General features: G+C 37.7%; 1 protein-coding gene across 3 annotated transcripts in view; it reads left to right on the top strand.

Annotated features, from left to right (window-relative positions):
* Positions 1 to 14061, top strand: part of PTPN4 (protein tyrosine phosphatase non-receptor type 4) — a 182338-nt gene that overhangs the window by 66567 nt on the left and 101710 nt on the right. For all 3 annotated transcript variants that reach the window (XR_016394200.1, XM_022565515.3, XM_089916981.1), the window contains exon 3: positions 6855 to 6962. Coding sequence is in view for 2 of the 3 variants with exons in the window: in XM_022565515.3 (XP_022421223.1) it covers positions 6855 to 6962 (108 nt within the window). In the remaining variant the exon portion in view is untranslated. The remainder of the gene's footprint in view (positions 1 to 6854; positions 6963 to 14061) is intronic.

Below are 14061 nucleotides of genomic sequence, written 5' to 3'. Positions count from 1 at the left end.
TGAGTTCTATATTCTTGCTGATTTTCTGTTTAATAATTCTAGCAATTGCTTAATTGTTGACATCTCTAGTTATACTTACGCCTTTTCTATTTTCTAATTTCTTCCCATTCTGTTAATTTTTGTTTCATTAATTTTCCAGCTGTGTTCTTTAGTGTGAGAACATTTTGTAATGTCCTTTTTTCCCTTGGTAAAGTTACTTGCTCTCAAGCCTACTTTTTAAAATTAATGTTTACATGGTATATCTTTTTCTATATCCCTTTACTTTCAAAACTCACATATATATTAATATATTTGAAGTAAATTTCTTTTAGATAGTATATAGTTGGATCATGGTTTTTTCCCTACTCTGTCAATCTCAGCCTTTTAGGATAAACGACAAGGTCCTACTCTATAGCACAGGGAACTATTCAACATCCTATGATAAACCATCACAGAAAAGAATATTAAAAAAAGAATGTATATATATGTATAACTGAATCACTTTGCTGTGCATCAGAAATTAACCTAACATTGTAAATCAACTATACTTAAGTAAAAAAAAACTGCCTTTTAATTCATGTATTTAGACCATATATTATACTTTCCTGTAATTATTATTATGTTAGAGTCTAAGTTTGCCATTTTATTACTTTCTGTTTGTTATGGTTTTCATTTGTTTCCTTTTTCCTGCCTTTCTAATAGATTATGTGAACATTTGCTAGATTTCATTTTTATTTATTTTAGTGTTTTTGAGTAACTCTTTGGGTAGGTTTTTTTTTTGTTTGATTTTGGGGTGTTTTATTTTTGGTGGTTGCTCTTGTTATTACATTTTATACATATAAATTATCATAGAATATTGGTAACAACATTTTACCTTGAATGATGTATAAAAAACTTATCTACCTTTAGGTACTTTTTCCTTCCCACCTTTATAATTGTCTCAATTTTTTTCTGTACACACATTTGGCAGCATATCAGATAAAGTTCAATTTTTTGCTTTAACCATCAAACGTAATTTAATTTAATACTGACGAGGATAGGCTTTTATATTTTCCTCAGTTTCTCCCATTTCATTGCTCTTCCTTCTTTTCTGTTTTTCCAAGTTTCTTTATGTTATTATTTCCTTTCTGGTTGGAGAACTTCTTTTAGGCATTCTTTTAGTGGTAGTCTATTGGTGATAAATTCCCTTAACTTTTCTTTTTTTCTGAGAATGTCATTATTTACCCTTCATTGCTATGCAATATTTTCTGTTAACAGCGAATTCTGGGTTGATAGTTCTTCTCATTTAGCACCTAGAAAATGTTGTACCATTTCCTTCTGGTCTTACGGTTGCAGGTGAGAAATCTATTCTAATTGAATTGTCACTCCCTATAGGTAAATTCTTTTTTCTAGTTGCTTTCAAGATTTTTTCCTCTTTGCTTTGTTTTCAGTAGTTTGATTATGATGTATCTTGGGTGGATTTGTTTGGATTCATTTTGATTGAGGTTCACCTGGATTCTTGAATCTGTGTTTTTGCCTTCTGCTAAATTTGTGAAAATCTCAGCGAATGTTTCCTCAAATATTTTGTCATCCTGAAGCTCTTTCTCTTCTCTCTTAGGGACTCCAGTGCCATGACTGTTATACCTTTTTTTGTTGTCCCACAGGTCTCTGAGGCTCTGGTCACTTTTTTTTAGTTTAACTTCTCTGTTGTTTAGATTGGGGAATTTCTATTGATTTGTCTTGAAATTCATCGATTCTCTTCTTTCTCATCTTCGTTCTTCTATTGAGCACATCCAGCCAGTTTTCATTTCATTACTATGTTGTTTAGTTACATAATTTCCATTTGGTTCTTTTATATCTTCAGTTTTTTGCAAAATATTCTATTTCTCAAACAGCCTTTATAATGGCTCATTGAAACATTTATATGATGGCTGCTTCAAAACACTTGTTAGGTAATTCCAACATCTGAGTCATGTCAGTGTTGGTGTCTGTTGATTGTTTTTTCTCATTCTAGTTGAGATTTTTCAGGTTATGATTGGTGATTTTAGGTAGTATCCTGGACATTTGGGGCAATGTATCATGAGACTCTGGATTATACTGAATCTTCTCTGTAGCAGGGAGTCACTCTGGTGTAGTATCCAGGTCCTGGCCTGCCTTTGTGGGTTGTGGTTCTAATAACAATCTGGTTTCCAGAACCTTTGCATTACTCTTTTGGTCTACTTCGTGTGTGTGTGTGTGTGTGTGTGTGTGTGTGTGTGTGTTTTATCCAGAGACCTTACTGAAAATTTTGCACGTATTCCACACTGTAGTTGAGTTTTAAACCTTTGCTCTTTTAATTTTGGTCAGTTTCACTTGTGGTTCCTTATTTGGATTGTACTTCAAGGTTTAACTGTCCCTTTTTCTACCTACCTCCTCTCCCAAATCCTCCTGTTTATTTCTGTTTGGCAGATGCCACCTGCTACCGCTGGGTGGTGGTGGGAGTGGAAATCTAGGCTTCCCTCTCAGCTTCTGCTGTCACCACTCCCATGGGGTAGTCTGAGCACTGCCTGTTACCGCTAGGTTGAGGTTCAGACTGCGCACTCAGCTTCTGCTGATACCACCCCTGGGAGAGACTGTGTATTGCAGCGTGCTGTTGGCTGGCAGAGAGTAGAAGAGCAGGCTTCCCACTTGCTGCCAGCAGTACCAGGAGGCATATGGAACCCCAGGCCCCTGCTTGGTTTCCATGGCGCTGCTGGAGACGGGCTCAGTTTTTTTCCACTGGGTTTGGCAGGATTGGAGTCAGCATTGTTAGTAAGGTTTCTGTCCTGCCTAGAGACTCTTTTCCTGGTCATTTGCTTGAGAAAGCAGGCTTTTTTGGTCTCTTTCCATCGGGCCTGTTGGTGTTTCTGGGTTGTAGGATTCTCCAGTACCAAGTCTATGGTATGTGTGAGGTAAAAAGAAAACTTGATTGAGAGTCTAGTAATAAACCCCTACACGTATGGTCAACAGATTTTCAACAAAGTTACCAGGAGCATTCAGTGGGGAAAGAATAGTTTCTTCAACCAGTGGTGCTTGGACAATTGGATATGCACATGCAAAAGAATGAAATTGCATTCCTACCTAGGTTATATACCTACCATATACAAAGATAAACTCAAACAGGCTGAAGGAACTACATGTAACATTTAAAAGTATAAAACTTTTTGAAGAAAATATATGGTTAATTCTCTATAACCTTGGATTTAGCCATGAATTCTTAGATATGACACTGAAAGCACAAGCATCAAAAGAAAAACATGAATAAGTTGGGCTTCAGAAAAATTTAAAACTTCTGTGTATACAAGTATGTGATCAAGAAAGTGAAAAAACACCTATGAAAAGGGATGAAATATTTGCAAATCATATATCTGTTAAGGGTCTAGCATCTAGAATATAAAAGGAACTCAACACACAACAACGGAGAGATTATTAACCCACTTTAAAAAATGGGCAAAAGACTTTATTAGACATTTCTCCAAAGATATACAAATGGCCAACAAGCACATGAAAAAAATGCTCAGCATCATTAGTTATTATAGAAATGCAAATCAAAACCACAGTGAAGTACCACTTCATACCCAGTGGGACGGCTTTAATCAAAAGAATAGAAAATAACAAATGTTGGCAAGGATGTGGAGCAATTGGAACCCTCATGCATTGCTGGTGGGAACATCAAATGGTACAGCTGCTATGGAAAAGTGTTTGGTGGTTCCTCAAAAAGTTAAACAGAATTTGCATGTGATCCATTGATTCCACTTCTGTGTATATACCCAGAAGAACTGAGAGCAGATACTCAAACAGATAACTTGTACGCCTTTACCAAAAGGTGGAAGTATCTCGGGTGGCCCCAGCTGCAGTGGCTTGAAGCAGGATTTTGGTTCTCCAGCCGGAGATTGAAGTCAGGCCGTGGCAGTGAGAGCACTGAATCCTAGCCACTAGGCCAGTGGCCAGTGACAAGACCCTGGCCTGTCGGCTTTGTAGAAATGAATTTCCACAAAGAGACAGAAAGTAATGAAACAAGTAAAGTGTTTATTAGAAGGAAAAAGGGTTCATGTGGATAGACACACAGATGGGCTTAGAGAAAGAGCTGTGCCCTTGTGGTAGTTTGAATCACTTTTATGGGGCATTTCTTCCGGGTTTCCTCTGGCCAGTCATCTTGCTTTGCCTGGCTCTTGAGTCCGTATTTGGTTTATCTCAGGGTCCTCCCCTGTGTGTGCGTGCATCTCTTAGCCAAGGTGGATTCTAGCAAAGAGGCCTATGGGTAGGTTGACATCACCTACTATGGGTGGCGTCCCCTCCCTTTTTGACTCCTGAGGAGCCGTTCTGTGCGTGTGTAGTCAGGAGGGTCTCTTTGACCTCGAGAATAAGGAATGGGGTATCTTTATCTCTTATCTGGTCAGGACTCAGCTCTTCATTGCTCCCGCTATTATCTTTGTCTTGGAGTATCTGTCCACAGGGGACAGACTCCAGCTGCGCAGCCTGGAGCCCATCTATCTCCTGCCTCAGAAACAACAGTACTCAAAAGGTGGAAGCAACCCAAATGTCCATCAACTGATAAACAAGTTGTGATATATTCATATAATGGAATATTATTTAACCATATAAAGGGATTAGATGTGGATACATGCTACAACATGGAACCTTGAAAACAATGCTGAGTGAAAGGAGCCAGACAGAAAAGGTCACATGTTCAATTCCATTTATATGAAATATTCACAATAAGTAAATCCATAGAGACAGAAAGCAGATGAGTGGTTGCCAGGGTCTGGGGCAGGAGATACTGTTCAATGGATATGGTATAGTATTCTTTTGGTGTGATGAAAATGTTTTGGGACTAGGTAGAAATGATGGTTGCACAGTATTGTGAATGCACTAAATGCAGAAGGATTGCACACTTTTAATGGTTAATTTTACATCATGTGAATTTTACCTCAATAAAAAGAAATGGAAAGAAAACCCAAGGAGTTCCCTAGCCAGGCTGCTACTTTTTTTTTTTTTTGGTACGCGGGCCTCTCACTGTTGTGACCTCTCCCGTTGCGGGACGCGCAGGCTCAGCGGCCATGGCTCACGGGCCCAGCCGCTCCGCGGCATGTGGGATCCTCCCGGACCGGGGCACGAATCCATGTCCCCTGCATCGGCAGGTGGACTTCCAACCGCTACGCCGCCAGGGAAGCCCCAGGCTGCTACTTTTATCTTTCAGAGTTTAAAAACAATTTTTCTGCATTTTGTTGTTGTTTGTTGGTTTCACTCAGCTGGAAGTATAGGGAGAAATGCATCTACTCCATCTTGTCTCTAGAAGAGTACCTTAGGCTCACCTTAGCAGCTTTTTAAAAAGACTAATGCTCCTTCTCCACCCTGGGCCAATTTAATGAGAATGGGAGACGGGTGGGGGAGGTGAGTTGCATCAGTACAAAAAATGTTCACAGGTTATTCAAATGGGGACCACCATTGTAAAGCATTGTTTGAGGCACATACTTCCTGCCATTGATGAGTTTTGGAAATAGCTATTTGACACACTGAGACGTGAAGGGAAGCTCTTTACAAGGAAGGTCGTTCTTTTGAACATTGTCATCTGCAGGTGTGAATTTTGAAATAGCTCTGACCATCTCACTAACAGCCTATGAATGCAGCTGACAGCAGGAATGTGGATTAGAGAGATGAAAGAAACCTGGTACTTGATTACACCGTTCATCTACTGAACTAGCCAACTCTGGAGTCTGTCATATCTCTCTGCTTTGTGCTGTATGAAAAAAATACTTATGTCCTTATCGTTTCAGCTCTGAGTTTTGATTCTAACTTGTAGCTGGAAGCTACCAAACTATCATAGCTATTGAGAGGCAAAATTGGTGGAAAAATACACCACTGTTCGCTAATGTGTTTTCCTAGTATTTGTCTCATGTAAATAACACTGCACTGAATGTGTTGGGGTGTATAGCTGTTTCTCCCAAAGTTGGATTTTATTTTTCACTCAGGTTAGGATGACAGAAGTAGCCAATACTGTTACCGCTCTTGCTAATGTTTCCAAAGTGCTTTCCCAACAGATGATACCTGTCTACAATGTTAGCAGCGTTAGGTTTTTTTTTTTTTAATTTAATTAATTTATTTTTTATACAGCAGATCCAGCATTAGGTATTTTTTATCTTACTGGATTTTACTTTTTCGATTGTTGTGTGTTCATGGTGTGTCATTATGGTTTCCCACTGTGATTTCTTTTATTGCTGAACATGTTAGCAGTTTCTCCATGTTTTCAGTGATTAGCTACATTTCTTTTTAGGAAAGTTCCAATCATGCCCTTTGTGCCACAGCTTGGTAGCTACGGGACTTAGGGAAGCCACAGCATGATGCCCACATGATAAAACTGGTGTGAGATTGAAAAGAGATCTTTTCCTAAAGTTCTCTGTATTCTTTGATAATTAGAATGTTATCAGTTTGCTGCACATAATTTTCACTGTTTTATTTCCCTTTTCGTGGCATTATCTATCTTATACACACAAATTTTAAATTGTACTTAGTCAAATATGTCACTTTCCAGCCATAACTTAAAGGTAAGAATAAGACAGTAAGACAAATGATATGGATACATACATGAGTTAATGTGCTAACAATATAAAATTACAAAAATGCCATGAGAATAGCCTAAAAGCAGAAGACATTTTCAAAGGTTTCCCTTATATCTTCATCTTTATTATGTACCCCTTGAACCAGTTTGCCCAAAGTCAGACTTTTCTAAGTACGATGTAACATGTGGAGTCTTTATTGCTCAACCAAGTCGTTGGCATGGAACCAGTTGCCAACTTAATAAAAGAGGAGAGTCCAAGAGTTTCAAAATGTGAAAGGATGTAGCCTGTCAGTTTGATTTCCTGTTACTTTTCTTCCAGAAACATGATCAGGGGCAGGTTCTGTTGGAGATGGTCTTCAGGCACCTTGATTTGACTGAGCGTGACTATTTTGGTTTACAGCTGGCTGACGATTGCACAGATAACCCAGTAAGTGTAAGCTGCTGTTTTTCATTGCCATTGCAATTTTTCTCTCTTCATAATAAGTCCTTTCTGATTTATAATGTTCACTGAGTTTTTAAAAATTTTTAATTTGAATGATTACAGGTAATTCTTTTGCCTTTGAACTTCAGTTTCTTGATATTTTAATCTGTTGGGTTATTTCCTTAAGGTTTTTCTAATCATAAGTCAGTCTATAGATCGAGTGCCAGTTTCTTTCTCTACTTGTCTCAGACAACTGAGAAGCAAATCTAATTCGTACTTCTTGGAGAGAAAATTGGGCATAAAGGTTAAAATGTTAACATTACAATATTGAAGTAAATACTTAATGTATCTTGAGTGTTACATAAATTAGCCTGCATTAAGATGAAATTAGTTTTTCATCTTAAAATTGTGAATTCTTTGTAAATTTATATGGTTATACAGTGAGGGTTTTTCACAAACGAATATGATATCCTTTGCCTAGTACAGGAGAATGACTGTTTTGAAGGAAATGTTTTGTATAGTTGAGAAAAATTGGGAGGCTGAAGAAATGGTTCTCTGAATCACTGCTTTAGAAATCAGTTTGTAAGGTCTTTGGAAAATACGAGTAACGATTGGGAGGAAAGTAGGGCTTCTATCTCTTGCTCTCGTTTTCTCTCATGGTTACGTCCTAGGTCTCTGAAAGAATGGTTAGTGGAAAGTAAATATGCAATGTTAAATATTACTTTTTCTTGGCATTACTTACTGATTTTGTATGAAAAACTGTGAAGATGAGGTGGATAAAATAAAGCAAGGTCCAGCTAGTCTCAGTGGAAATAAATCCTTTTGTACTGAACTGAAATAAAAACAAACTTTCCTCGTACTTTATCAGATGACTTGAGCTGCTCCAGGGCCTAGAGAAATAGTGTTATTTCTTAATAAATGAACATGAAAATATTGATAGAAGTGAGTAGAAATGTCAGTAATGCTACCTTTCACAGAAAGATAAATTGTTAGCCAGGCAAATACGTGAAAGGTGTCTGCTACTATGTGCAATATTGAGATTTAAAAAAATAGATAATTCTTAGATTATCTTGCTGACACTCATAGGTCAGACTGTTTAGATAGAAGCCTGTCCTTAGATGGTTTGGAGAAGTGACAGACAACAAAGAAGAAAGAGACCAGTTACTTATCATCATAGTCACTAAGAAAGTGTTCCAGAAGGATTAATAATTGAGACCACATGTGTTACAAGCAGTAAAAATTCTGTCTCATAAATTTGTACACAAGAAGACATTTCTACTCTAAAACAATTACAGCAGGATAAATGTGGGGAAGCAGAGGTATCAGTATTTTGAGCTGGGTTGATCTCTTGGCTGTCTCCTACTTTTTCTTACTTTGTCTTACTTTTCCATCTTGAGCATCCCTTCTGAAATAAGGTATTATATTTCCAGGTCCCAGGGACCAATTGCTGATGATCCAGAATAATTCTTCCCCCCAGATTAGAATCATACAGTTTTAAAGACGCAAAAGAAGCCTTAGAGATTATTTTGTCTTACCACACTTATTTTTCATGAGAAATTATCCCAATCCAAGGAGATAAAGCCCGAGCTACTTTGCTGGTATTAATGAAACTAGACTTGGGTCTCCTAACTCCCCCTGCAGGCCTTTTCCGTACACAGCACTACAACTTCAGTATTTAAATATTCAGAAGAATCTGTGAAATGCCAAAAGGTGTCTAAGGAGGGGCCTTTAGAGCACAAATGTAATTATTGTCCCATTTCTGGTTGTCAGTGTGAAATATGTCAAGACTTTGAGGACAATTAATGGACTGAGGAAAAGAGGTGTCATTTTAAAAAAGAGAAGGAGTTAGGGTGTAACGTTTATGAAATATCTATTGCGGACTTGTTAGTAAACCAAATTCTCACAATAATCTTATGAAACTATCGTTAAAATTCTCTTAAAGATGAAAAACTGAGGCTTACAAAACTCGTTTAATCACACAGACAATTAAGTAGCTGCAAAAGGATTTGAAGTCATATTTATCTGACTCCAAAGCCTTTATTTTCCTTTCCCAAGAGAGAATGATGCAGATGCACAGGACTTATAAAAATGAGCATATTGAGGAGAGGAGGTACTCATGCCATAAAATTACCAGCAGTGACCAAAAGGGACTTGGTAATATCCCCGAAGAATTAACCCCTGTCAATTCTTACTAGTTAAGAGTTTCTTCATCTTAAAGCTCATATATGTTATATATACATGTGTATATATATAGTGTGTAAATGTATGTGTTGCATATATATTTTATATGTATAGATACTGAATATTCGCCTTTGAGGATCAGAATCAGTATTGTCTTAGGCGTGTAGATGCTGAAATTAGTTTAATCGGATTTATAACTGATGAACTAAAAAAGCACCTGGCATTTGATTGTAGTCTTATATGTAACAAACACAGAATCATAGTTGACTATCCTTTGCTTTAGAATCTTCCTTGGCAATGAATTCCAGTGCAACAAACAAAATTACTTAAAAGAAAAGCTTTGACTTTTTGAAATTTCTTCTGCTTTCATTTAAAACCTATTTATCACAGCTTTCGCTCTTAGCATAATGTCTTGTATAATAGTTGTATTCAGTAAATGTGTATTGAGTGGGTGGGCAAAATAATGAGTAACATGGTTGTAATTCATTACCCATAATTTCTTTAATTTTATAAGCACTTCAAGGTGGCTGTACCTTAGTGGCTTTTATCAGCGTGATATTCATCAGAGCCTCAAGATTATTACTCATGTGCATCATGAGTAATATATTTACTTTCTTTTTTTTTTTGGCCCCCAGAGTGAATTACAGTGCCCTTCAGTGGGACAGAGAGTAGATTATGATTACTGTTGACTTGTTCTTTCTGCAGTTTCATCCTTCTGAGAGTTTTGTTGTGGTTATGATATTTACTGGTTTACTACTGTTTCCGTATCCCCTAACCTTGTGACTTTCAAACTTGAACTTACATCAGAATCACCTGAAGGCTTCTTACAGTACAGATTTCTGGGCCCTATGCCTAGAGTTTCTGATTCAGAAAGTTAGGGGTGGAGCTCCGGTAATTCACATTTCAGACAAATTCCCCTGTAATGCCAATGCTGCTGGTAGTTCAAGGCACCACATTTTGAAAACCACTGCTCTAACCCAGTAGACTGTTAATTAGGTAAGAAATGATTCATAGAGAATAGCTTGGTCTAATATTTGAAGATTAATTTCATATAACTCAGTGTTCTTGAATTATTTCATCTGGTTTGAAGAAATATAGAAGTCACATAGAGAATGACTTATTTCAACAAACCATGTTTTAGTACCACATGATTGCTAAAATGCTTGCTTTTATTTCTCTCATGTTTTCATATGGTATTTCTCTCATGTTCCTTTCATCTGTTTCTACTGTATTACCTTAATTCAGGCTCTTACTACCTACCTTTTGTATAAACTTCTTCGGTAGCCTGCCAAATGATAGATCTTTGTTTTTGTTCTCTTTAAACCCGGTTCCATTTTGGGAGGGAATGACAGAGGGATCTGGGGTGCAGAGAAGTATTTCAGAGAGAATCAGTAGCATATGCAGGGTTCCAGAGTGAAGAGAGAGGACTGTTGTATTTGAGGAACTGAAAAAGAATTTTTTAATACCTATGGCTGGAATATAGAGCAGGAAGAGAAGATGGGTCACAGATGAGATACGAGTAGTGCAATAGATCATCAAGTGCTTTTGATCTGTGTTAAGATTGTACCAGCCTAAGGATTTATTTACACAAGCAACATGAAAATTGTATTTTAGACTTATCACTCTGGGTACAGTATAGCCAGTGGCAAGTAAAGTGGCAAACTAGAGACAGGTGAGAGATTGTTGCACTAGTGAGTTACTGGATTGGCTCTGGTGGTGGGTAAGTGCCCAAGAGAGGAGAGAAAGTCAGCAGGGCTCATGAGGGAAAGAGTGAACTCAGAGAGTCTGGTATCTCAGATTCTGTCTTTGGCAACTTGGTAGATAGAAGAACCATGCAAATGGTATTGTTGGTTTTCTTTTTCAGTTACCAATTTGTTTATTTCTAGCATATAGAAATACAGTTTATTTTTTTTAGTGTGTAACTTTTCTAAACTCACTTATTAATTCTAGTCACTTTTTGTAAATTCTGTAGGATTTTCTACATAGAGAGTTTCTGATTCAGAAAGTTTGGGGTGGAGCTCCAGTAACATGGGGTGGAGCTCATGTAACATGTTTACATGACAATCTTTCTACATAGATTGTCATGTAAACATATGCTTTTTTCTGCGTAAATCATGTCATATGTGAATAGGGAGTTTTACTTCTTCCCTCCCAGTCTTTATTCTTTTTTACCATTATTTTTTATTCTTTATTACATGAAAGCTGAGGCTACCAGGACAATGACGAATAGAGGTGACTGACGGCAGCACACTGCCTTACCTGTTCCCTGTCATAGGAGGAAGGTAGTCAGCGTCTCACCATTAAGTGTGCTTCTAGCTTCTAGAATTTTTCTTTTAAATCAGTATAATTGAGGCATAATTTACATAGAATAAAATTCAGCATCCATTCGTAATGAAAACTCTTAAACTTGGAAAAGGACCATTCTCACTGTGATAAAGGACATCTGCTGAACACAGGTGCATCAGGGAATTGTAAAACCACAATGAGATGTCACTGAAAGTCCATTAGAATAGTTAAAAAATTAGAGTCTCACAATACCACACTTTGGCAAGGATGTGGAGCAATTATTAAGGATTGCTGGTAGGACTTTAAAAGGATACAGCCACTTTGGAAAGTAGAGTTTGGCAGTTTCTTGTAAAACTAAACATAGATTTAATCTATACCTCCAAGGAACCCCTTTTGGATATTTATCCAAGAGAAATGAAAACATGTTACGCGAAACCTTGTACACAAATGATCATAGTAGCTTTATTCATAATAGCTCATTCCTGAATTAACTTTAATATCTGTCAACAGTGAATGGATGAAAAATAATTGTTATAGTTTTGCGTGATATACTCTATTATTTCATTTATATTAAATTGTAGAGCAAGCAAAACTGGTATATAGTGACTGAAAGCAGATCCGTGATTGCCTGGGCTTGGGGGACTGGGTGCAGAGGGACACAGGGAACCTCTCAGGGTGATAGAAGGAGCTTGGCTATGGACAGGGTAGTGACGTCCTTTACGACTTGGACTGTGTTATTGAGAACGAGTGGATCTGGACCCACAGTCCGTACCCTGCTTCCCTTTGGGCAAACGGTTATCTCTATTCATTTCTTTACATTTGCAACTGCTTCTCTTTCCTGGGGCTTTGGGGTCTTCCTGTGCATGTAGAAGTTGAACTGTCAGCCAGAGTTGAGGTGGCTTTTATATCCGGATTTTAGAGTTAAGCCCTTCTGCTGCCTCCCTCTCTTTCAGGATTTCCTCCTCAATTTTCTGGGTACTCTGCCACTCCTGCCTGAACTCTGTCCGCTGACACCTCAAGTTTTAGTGAGGCTGTCCCCTGCCTGGTGCAGGATTTGAGATTGCTCTCAGGCAAAAAACTGCAACGATAGAAATCTCACCCATTGCAGTTTTTGTTTTTTAAGAATAGACTTAGGTCCAATTTCTTCTGCCTGCTTTTTGTTGCTTTCCAATGAGTGCCATGAGCAGACAAGAAGTGTTAAGGATTTCTTAGAAGATTCAGTGCTTGCAAGGATTGGTGGAAAAATCAAATAGAGGAAACCGAAAAAAGAATGTAGCAAAGAAATACAGTAGAGGCGGAGAGTTTTCAGGGTCAGGCAGCACAGTTTATCAAAACGATTTGAAACAGCTACGCTGCTTAGCCCTCTTCTCTTTCTCTGGTTCAACGAGGGCAGCAGGTGCAGTTCCCTGTGGAATAAGTATGTTTGTGTGTTTGGGATGAAGGTGCAGAGAACTCATTTCTTCTTAGTGATAAAATGAACCTGCCTTGAGAGTCCAAATGAATCATTTGGAAAACTTTTTACAACTAGTAGGACTTAAAGCTGAACAAACAAATATCAATAACTTTCAATATATCAATTAGGGAACATAATCCAACAAAATAGCAAATTAAATAAGTTTTCTTTTAAAAACCCAAATCCATTGAATATCTATGAATAAACTTTTGACATTAGGGGTGTCAAAATCTATAGGAAGAAAACTATAAAACTTTACAGGAAGAGATAATAGAAGACATGAGTAAATGGAGAAATAACACGTTCAGGATGAGGGAGACTCACTGCTGTGAAGATTTCACTGGTAAAGTCAGTGCAGTTGCTAGTTAGAATCTGAACTGAATTTTGGGGTGGTGTGAGTGAAGTTGACCCTGTGACCCTCAAGTTCACCTGGCTCCATCTTCATGGTTTAAGCCAAGAACCTACGTCCTATCTAATTGACGTCATTGAGGAAGTATTACATTTCCCAGTGCTTGTTAGTGTACTCCTAGCTGTGTCAGCCTCACACATCTACTTGTGTATGTAAATATGTCTGCATTTCTGGTCAGGAAGGCAGGCTTTGGGGCAATAACTGGTCCCAAATTTCGATTTTAGACAGACATTAAAATAAATGTAATTTATGTTTTTTTTTCTAGAAAGTATGGAGGAAAAAATCACCAGATTGATAGATGCGTGAGACTATGGATAAACGGGTGGATACATAGGGGGAACAGATGTGTTAAGTAGGGGTAAAAACCATCTGATTATTGGCACAGAAACAGATTCCCCCGCCCCACTGAGTCATTCAGCAGGGTTAGTCCTTCACCAGGTATTTTTAGTAGATGTTATATGCCATGTTCTGTGCTGGGTACTGACCCTTCAGCTATAAATCAGATTTTATTCCTTACCTTAAGGAATTCAAAATCTAAGAAAGAAGATAGGCAATAAAAAAGTAAAACAAATATGTTGCAATTAAGAAAATGTTAATGAAGGAATTTAACGTTCCTTACCTGAAGGAAAATAACTAAGTAGATAGGAGCTTTGTGACATACGATACTTTTGATAGATAGGGCAGTCCATGAAGGCCTTTCTGATGAGGTGGAATTTAAGCTGAGACTTAGATAACGAAAGACGTCAGCCATGGGAAAAGCCAGAGAAGGACATTCT

This window comes from Delphinapterus leucas, chromosome 8 (assembly GCF_059928025.1).
Source record: "Delphinapterus leucas isolate spDelLeu-1000000601 "Yukka" chromosome 8, BTC_Dleu_Yukka2, whole genome shotgun sequence".
Lineage (NCBI taxonomy): Eukaryota > Metazoa > Chordata > Mammalia > Artiodactyla > Monodontidae > Delphinapterus > Delphinapterus leucas.
Note: the sequence above shows the minus strand (reverse complement) of the source record. Positions and strands in the feature narration are given on the sequence as shown.